This window comes from Cyprinodon variegatus, unplaced genomic scaffold (assembly GCF_000732505.1).
Source record: "Cyprinodon variegatus isolate N-32 unplaced genomic scaffold, C_variegatus-1.0 Scaffold354, whole genome shotgun sequence".
In the NCBI taxonomy this organism is placed as follows: Eukaryota; Metazoa; Chordata; class Actinopteri; order Cyprinodontiformes; family Cyprinodontidae; genus Cyprinodon; species Cyprinodon variegatus.
The window spans coordinates 644,479-653,902 of NW_015150807.1; the positions used below are offsets into that span (position 1 = coordinate 644,479).

Below are 9,424 nucleotides of genomic sequence, written 5' to 3' on the forward strand. Positions count from 1 at the left end.
GCAAATTGAACCGGACGAACGGCTCCGCCGTTCAAAGGCAGTCCTTTGGGTTTTTTGTTAGCCTGCAATACTGAATACGTAATACCTGTCTATGTCAACATATGTTGCGAATTAGTTTTTTGTCTTTTAATCAATTTACTTGAATTAAACTCAATCTTACTATTGTGTTGCAAGCTCCACCCTTCCTTTGTCAATATTTGGTTTGGTGAAGATGCTAAGATGGTAGCACCTGTGGAAAGCTTAGAAAAGATAGTTCTTCTATTTATAGGCATACATTGGTACAAAATTACTATTGATCACATTTTAAAATGTCCATTAATTTTATAATGGACATTTTAAAATGTGATCAATAGTAATTTTGTACCAATGTATGCCTATAAATATTGAATACCTAAAGCTTAGACAAAAACTCGGTCAACTTTTCTTTTCCATTTATTTTAAAATGGAAAAGAAAAGTTGACCGAGTTTTTGTCTAAGCTTTAGGTATTCAATTCTATATCTCTGCTTGTTATAAAGCAGTCATCAACCCCATGTCCAGGTTAACCTTGCCTGGAAAGAAGGTATTGGCTGGATTGGTCGAGGGTCAATTGTGGACTCAAGTGGTTTCTTGTTTGAAAGAAAAAAAACATCTGATATCAAGTCAGGTTGCAGTTCCCTGCTGTTAAGGTCTCTCTCTCTCTCTCTCTCTCTCTCTCTCTCTCTCTCTCTCTCTCTAGATCTGCTGTGGTTTCTTCAAGCTGCAGGTATAAGTGGAGCTGAGTTTCAATCTTAGCTTCAGTCTGAGTGACGCTGAGGAGACAGACGGTGAACAGTTGGATCGGACAGAATTTCCAATCTGTCTCTGTTCTGTGACTCAGCATCGCATCATTCTCCACACTAAACGATGGCTGGATAGCTAGAGCTTGCTCTCCCTTGTTTGCACAAAGAACGTGAGGTTTCTAAAAGCTGTACGGTTGAAATGTGAAATTTCCTTTGGTTGTGTTTAATCTAATGAGCTATGAAGCAGGATGATGATAAACTCCACAGAAGTTTTGTTTTTCACTCTAACTGCCTACTTTCACACTGACGTTCTGAATTATTTATATTTTGCGGTTGTTTTGACTCTGTATGTTCTGATTGTTGGTTCCAATGTCCTGCTGATCGTGGTGATCTGTGTGAACAGAAGCTTACATGAACCCATGTACCTGTTTCTTTGCAGCCTGTTAGTGAATGAGCTGTACGGCAGCTCCAGCTTGTTTCCCTTCCTCCTGGTTCAGATTCTCTCTGATGTTCACACAGTTGCTGCTCCGCTCTGTTTCCTGCAGATCTATTGTGTCTACACCTACGCTCACATTGAGTTCTGTAATCTGGCAATTATGTCCTATGACAGATACCTGGCCATCTGTCGTCCTCTGGAGTATCACTCACTCATGACACCTTCAAAGATCACCAAGCTGGTAGCTCTGACCTGGTTGTTTCCTCTAATTGAATCTGTTGGGGCGATGTTTCTAACAGTCTCTCTCCAGCTTTGTGGAAACACCATTGACAAGGTGTACTGTGACAATTACTCCATCGTTAAGCTGGCCTGCTCTGATACGACAGCAAATAATTTACTGGGAATAGTTTATGTATTCACTGTAATCCTGGGTATAATCCTTTTAATTCTCTACACATATGCTAAGATCCTGAAAGTATGTTTTTCTGGATCCAAACAGACTCGGCAGAAGGCCGTCACCACCTGCACGCCACACCTGGCTTCTCTGATAAACTTCTCCTTTGGCTGTTTTTTTGACGTCATTCAAAGCAGGTTTGATATGAGCCGAGTTCCCCTCGTGCTGCGAGTTCTTTTATCTTTATATTTCCTCACTTGTCAGCCACTGTTTAACCCTCTGATTTATGGGCTCAACATGTCAAAGATACGGAGCCTCAGTAAACGTTTGGTTTTAGGGAAAAGTTGAGCTTCATGATGGGATGGAACATTTCATCCAGTGTTTTCCGAGTTAAAGCAGGTTTTACATTCTGCCTGTCATTTTGATGCAATAAACTCTCCATGCATATCTCTCTATTTCACTTAGATTCTTGTTTTTCTGCTGTTTCTGTCGTGACCTGCAGACTCTAAGTAAGACTAGTGAGACTACTGCAGACTAGTGAGCAGACTGATTTTACAATGACAACCAACATAAATATGCAACCATTATATCTGTTCTGCCTTTGTTCTGCAGGTAATTAACATGCTTAGGTGCAGAAGTGCAGGGCATCCAGCTCACCTTTATCAAAAAGTTTTTGCTAAAATAATCTGCATTTTATATCAAACTCAAACAGTAGCTGTTTAATTTTTATAGGAGCTGGTTTCTAGCTGAATGTGATGGAAATACATTTCTGAATGATTAATGGCACAGATCAGATGAAGGTAATGAGGAGGAGAATGCAGTGGGAACCAAACGGAACCTTCAGGGGAACATCCTATGGGATATCTGCAGAACACGAGTGCTGATTAGAAAAGCTGGTGGCAAACAGGTCCCTGGATTAACCAGAAAGTTCTAGGCAGGAACATATTCATTACACCTATAGAGTTTAACAACTGCAGGCCTCTACAGCTCTCTCTGTCTTAGTTACTGGTGCTTCTGGTGCTTTTCATGGGGATTAAAACCAAAACCAATTCATTGTTTTTAATATAAAGTGAGCTGAAAATCCATTAAGAGCTATGGAATATCTAGCAGATGAAAACTATTATCATATGTCAATATATATATATCCCCTGAAGGAAGCCTTGGGACTTTTTGAAAAATTTCCACATAACTGTGGTCAACACATCCACTCTCAGCACACCTTGGAGATAGCAGAGGTGAGGAAACTGCTAACTCCACAATCTACACTCCTGTCTGCTTGCAACTTGTAGGACATTTTTTGATGAGGTGGAGTGTAACGAATGGGCTGCTATTGCTCAGCTTTTCAATAAGCCTCCTCAACCTCGACCACAACTAATCACATCACCTCCAGCTGTTGCATGTTCAGAACCCCTTTGAACAGTTTTACCCATATCTCTGGATTCCACTTCTCCCTAATACTGTGCACTGCCTCCTGAACTGACCACCACCGCCAAATGCAGGCAATGCCGCCAGAGGAAAACTGTTACAGCCTCTCTAGCAGGTGAGCCTGACGCCAGCACCTCCTCTCCAGTGGGTCAGCATGATGCTGCAACATCCTCCTCGATCGGTCAGACTGAAGCCACCACTCCCCCTCCGAAGGGTAAGCCTGCTGCTAGCCTTACACTGTAACCAAGCCAGGTCAGTTTCCTCTGTAGTCCCAAATGCCACCTTCATGACTCCCAGCTATCCCCACCTCAAAGGACCATTAAACAGTCTATCAGCCTCACACAATCTCATATATTAAAATCAGATCACCCACAACTTAAAACATCAGAACTTTTTGAATATTTCTATTGGGAGAATTAGGACTTTTTTCCATTCCCTCCACCTCCATCAGCTCCCTGCCAGCCAGCCTATCCCAAGCCAGAGCCCTTTAGCGGGCCAGTCCGTAAGTCAGAGCCTCTTAGCGAGCCAGTCCCTGAGCCTGAGCCTATTAGCATGCCAGTCCCCGAGACAGAGCCCAATATCCATATCAGCTGATTACCCCAGTCTTTGTTCTGTCTAGTTTCGCGTCGGTATGCTTACAATGTAATGCAATGCAGACGTGCACAGCGCCCCCTACCAAACAAGATGGGTAGCCCGGTCAGAAAGGACCTGTGGAAGAGTGGCTGCTGACGTTACTCTGCTGCTGGACAGTACTTTGCTGGCAGACCACGAAAACGAAAAAGCAATGTCTGCTGTGTTTTCTCTTTGATTATGGCATAAAATGTGCAGTCTTAAAGAAGAAGATGCAAATGCAAATAGGATGATTGATTACTAATTTTATTTATGAGTCAAGTAATGCAGCCACATTCTTACATTTCAAATAGAATTTTGGAATGTAGTATTTGCTGGGGTACATTTTGAAAAATAAATCTAAAATGTCTGTTGTCTTTTTCATTTTAATTAAGTAAAAGGATGAGCAGTGTTAAAGAAGAAAATTATTTTATTACTAATTTCATTTATGAGTCAAAAAGCCACATTCTTAAAATGAAAAAGCATTTCTGAAAATGCTTTTTCATTTGAAATATAGTAAGGATTTGCTTCCATACTAAAGGAGCTGGGTTGCCGCTACATCCACCGTCATGTTGACACCAGATTTATATGTGCGGTTTAATTTTAACTGTATTTTGGATCAAAAAATTAAACATGATTAATCAATCTAAATTATATTAAAGAATAAATGATAATCCTTTATCCAGCAGTAAATGTAATGCAATCTATGATTCAAGTGATAAACCCCAAATTATATGAATATATGATGCAGGAAATTTTAAAATCTGGCGGTTTTCTTTCAAAATTTAGAAACTCCTTTTCTCAAAAAGATAAAGAAAACTGGTTAGCAGATTTATTAATTAAAGATATGAAAGGGATAATATTTCCCTTTATTTGCCTCCTCTTAAATTCATAATGACATTTAAAATCCTGTAGAATCTGGCATTCTTCTTTTAACATTTAGAAACTCCTTTTCTTAAAAAGTTAAAGAAAATTGGTTAAAAGATTAATTACTTAAAGAGTTACGGCCAGATTATACTAAGAGAGATAATATTTCCCTTATTTGCCTCCTCTTAAATTCATAATATAATTTAAAATCCTCCTTCTTATATAGAAAGCCTNGAAATATCAGCTGTGGTGCTGCCATCAACACCTTTGTTTATAGATGTTGGAGGTCTTTTTCAGTGTAGTCCTGTTTCTCTGACTGTGACTGGCTGGATGTGCTCTCTTCATCCTCTGATATGGGAGTTGGCTCAGAGCTCGTCTGCCTGGCTGTGTGTTTCCTGGATGGGGCCGTCTTTTACAGCTGCTTTTTGTGTCTCTGCTTCTGTGTCCTTAAACCACAATTGGCCTCTGCAAATGGCCGCTCACACTGAGCCTGGTTCTGCTGGAGGTTTCTTCCTGTTAAAAGGGAATTTTTCCTCTCCACTGTCACGACAAGCAAGTGTGAGGGATTGCATTTGAGTCAATGAGTCGATGCAATCAACTGGTTTTCCTTAGATAGAAAACTTTAAATCAATCTGACTGGATGACCTGGTTGAACTGTAAAGTGCCTTGAGATGACATGTGTTGTGAATGGAGCTATAGAAATGAACTGAACTGAATTGAATTAACCTGTTCTGAGAATAGAGCAGTGAAGCCAACTCATTAGCTTTATTCAACAAATATAATTATTATGTAAGGAGTTAATATTTGGTTCAGGTTTTAATTTGCAGAAGAACAGACATGCAGCACAAGACCATTTCTTTCCCTCACTGTAAAAGAGCTGTAAAAGGTGTATTTACAAAAAAAAATGTAAACATGATTAATCAATCTAAATTATATTAAAGAATAAATAATAATCCTTTATCCAGCAGTAAATGTAATGCCATCTATGACTCAAGTGATGCTAGAAACCCCAAAATATATGAATGTATGACGCAGGAAATTGTAAAATCTGGCGTTCTTCTTTTAACATTTAGAAACTCCTTTTCTCAAAAAGATAAAGAAATTTGGATACCAGATTCATTACTTAAAGAGTTATGGCCAGATTATACTAAGAGAGATAATATTTCCCTTTATTTGCCTCCTCTTAAATTTATAATAGAATTTAAAATCCTCCTTCTCACATAGAAAGCATTAAATACTCAAGGTCCATCCATCAGAGATCTGATTTTTCCAATATTTCTAATGGAACATCTTGCTCTCAATCGGCAGGTTTACTTGTGAATAGAATTTCTAAAAGTAGAATGGGAGGCTTTAGCCAATTAAAATTCTATTTATTTGGAAATAATTCACAACACGTTAATCCCACAAACTGATCATGTATTCAGCGACAGTGCAGAGGAAAAGTCCCTCTTAACAAAAAGAAACCCCCAGCAGAACCAGGCTCAGTGTAAGCGGCCTTCTGCGGAGGTTGACTGGGGTTCAAGGAGACATAAGTGGACAAACAAAAGGAACACAGAAGCACCTATCGATAAATATTTTCTGTCTTAGAAATGGTAACTGAATACAAGGAATCTTTTGAGTCACTCTGATTCACTTTTCATTCAAAAAACTGAAAAAGGGCATGTTTAGGTATGGGTTGAACTAACAAATACTTTAGAATGGGAAAACAGAGATCGAATGAAGCAGAATGATGAAAACTGGTCCTTATGTCTTGCAGCAGGCTTATCCTAAAGCACTATATCAGGCTCCTCTCCAGTGAAACCAACTACCAGTTTTAGTCTAAGAGGTACACACACTCTCTACGTTTAAGACTAGGCTTGGAAATTTTCCTTTTGATAAAACTTGGCTGATAAAGCCTGGCTAATAAAAAGTGGCTCAGGTTATCCTGAGCTAACTCTATATGTATGCTGATATAGGCTTAGACTGCTGGAGGACATAAAGACCACTTTTCCTTTTTTTCCTTCATTCTCTTATTACTCTGTAGTTTTACATTACTCAAGTTCTTAAACCCTGTAGAGGAAAAAAAAGACCTGTGTCTTTCATTGTTGTAACAATAATTTTTGGTTTATCTTTACAACCAGTTCCATTTTGGTTCTGCTGCAAAAGTTATCCCTTTAATAAGGAGTTATTAATTTCCAATGTCACTGCCTGCTTGTGGAGAAGGAACATAGTAACGATTTTTCTCCTCTTGTTAAAAAAGTTGGGATATGGCTAAAAATTGCATTGAGCAGTTTGAAATCCCTTAAAGAAAAAACAACATCACTTGGTGGGTTTATCTCTGTAGCAGTGACCCAAGCTCTAGCAAATAATCAGTAGCATAAAAGATTGACATCTGAAGAAGAAAAATAGCCAAAATTTATATACAAACTGTCAAGACTCGTACATACATAGTAGTTGTGAGCTGCTGTTTCCCTAGTCCCAGTTCTTAGGGAATAAAAACAATTCCTTAATGTAAATGATTAACAAAATCTTATTACCAGCATTAGTTAAAAACTTTTAGGCCAGCACACTTGATGATGACACATGTCTCTATACTAATGGGATCAGATAATGTGATGAGCTTTACCAGGTAACTGGAATTAACTTCTTCGGCATTTTCATGTTGACACAGAGATAGTAATGTCTTTCCTAAATAAATTCTTTGTTTTGTTTTTCATAATGAACAAAAAGGGATCATAAAAAAGACGTTATTCTTAAAATGACCACAGATATTACTTGTAAGTTATAAATTTAAAAAATTTGGTTTTCTAAATAGTTTTGACCTGGAGGTTGTGGTATCGTTAACACCGTAGAGACCCTCAAAAAGCTACTGTTTGAGAGGTGGGAAAACAAAAAAACTCTCAGCTATTTTTTATTCTTGAAACAATCAAAACATTTCAGGAACAGATTTTTACACAAATTGCGTATTTTGGACACGTTCAGGCCATACATCACAGGGTTAAAGAGCGGAGGACACGTCAGAAAGTACAGAGATAACAGTATTTGAAGCACCCGGGGAACGCTGCTCATGTTAAACCTGCTCTGGATTATTTCAAACACACATCCAACGCAGAAGTTAATGAGAGAGGCCAGGTGAGGGGTGCAGGTGCCGACTGCTTTCTGTCGGGTCTGTTTAGACCCAGAAAAACACACCTTCAAAATCCTCATGTAAGTGTAGAGAATCAAACTAACGGGAACAAAAACGTTGAGAGCAACGCTGATAAGGCCATAAATGTTATTCACTGTGGTATCAGAGCAAGCCAGTTTAACTATAGAGTAGTTGTTGCAGTAAACTTTGTTTATGATGNCTAGACGAAAAACCCCCAGCAGAACCAGGCTCAGTGTAAGCGGCCTTCGGCAGAGGCTGACTGGGGTTCAAGGAGACAGAAGTGGACAAACAAAAGGAACAAAGAAGCACCTATCGATAAATATTTTCTGTCTTAGAAATGGTAACTGAATACAAGGAATCTTTTGAGTCACTCTGAGTCACTTTTCATTCAAAAAACTTTGAAAAAGAGCATGTTTAGGTATGGGTTGAACTAACAAATACTTTAGAATGGGAAAACAGAGATCGAATGAAGCAGAATGTTGATAACTGGTCCTTATGTCCTGCACCAGGCTTATCCTAAAGCACTATATCAGGCTCCTCTCCTGTGGAACCAACTACCAGTTTTAGTCTAAGAGGTAGACACACTGTCTACGTTTAAGACTAGGCTTGGAAATTTTCCTTTTGATAAAACTTGGCTGATAAAGCCTGGCTAATAAAAAGTGGCTCAGGTTATGCTGAGCTAACTCTATAGGTATGCTGCTATAGGCTTAGACTGCTGGAGGACATAAAGACCACTTTTCCTTACTTTCCTTCATTCTCTTACTACTCTGTAGTTTTGCATTACTCAAGTTCTTAAACCCTGTAGAGGGAAAAAAAGGACCTGTGTCTTTAATTGTTGTAACGGTTTATCTTTACAACCAGTTCCATTTTGGTTCTGCTGCAAAAGTTATCCCTTTAATAAGGAGTTATTAATTTCCACTGTCAATGCATGCTTGTGGAGAAGGAACATAGTAACGATTTTTCTACTCTTATTAAACAAGTTGGGATATGGTTAAAAATTGCATTGAGCAGTTTGAAATCCCTTAAAGAAAAAACAACATCACCTGGTGGGCTTATCTCTGTAGCAGTGACCCAAGCTCTACACAGTAGCAAGTCATCTGTAGCATTAAAGATTAACATCTGAAGAAGAAAAATAGCCAAAATATATGCAAACTGTCAAGACTCGTACATACATAGTAGTTGTGAGCTGCTGTATTCCTAGTCCCAGTTCCTAGGGAATAAAAACAATTCCTTAATGTAAATGATTAACAAAATCATATTACCAGCATTAGTTAAAAACTTTTAGGCCAGCAGGCTTGATGATGACACATGTCTCTATACTAATGGGATCAGATAATGTGATGAGCTTTACCAGGTCACTGGAATTAACTTCTTCAGCATTTTCATGTTGACACAGAGATAGTAATGTCTTTCCTAAATAAATTGTTTTTCATAATGAACAAAAATGGATCATAAAAAAAAAACAAAGACGTTATTCTTAAAATGACCACAAATATTACTTGTAAGTTATAAATTTAAAAAATTTGGTTTGCTAGATATAGTTAAGACCTGAGGTTGTGGTATTGTTAACACCGTAGAGACCATCAAAAAGCTATGTTTGAGAGGTGGAAAAATAAAACAAAACAAAAAAAACTCTCAGCTATTTTTTATTCTTGAAACAATCACAACATTTCAGGAACAGATTTTTAGACAAATTGCGTATTTTGGACACGTTCAGGCCATACATCACAGGGTTAAAGAGCGGAGGACACGTCAGAAAGTACAGAGATAACAGTATTTGAAGCACCCGGGGAACGCTGCTCATGTT

General features: G+C 38.4%; 1 protein-coding gene across 1 annotated transcript; it reads left to right on the forward strand.

Moving 5' to 3' along the window:
* The first annotated feature begins 851 nt into the window (after positions 1–851).
* Positions 852–2,699, forward strand: LOC107091837 (olfactory receptor 4E2-like). Its single transcript, XM_015386004.1, has one exon. It carries the CDS (start codon positions 1,008–1,010, stop codon positions 1,935–1,937), a length of 930 nt encoding a protein of 309 aa, XP_015241490.1. The 5' UTR covers positions 852–1,007; the 3' UTR covers positions 1,938–2,699.
* Positions 2,700–9,424: the final 6,725 nt, after the last annotated feature.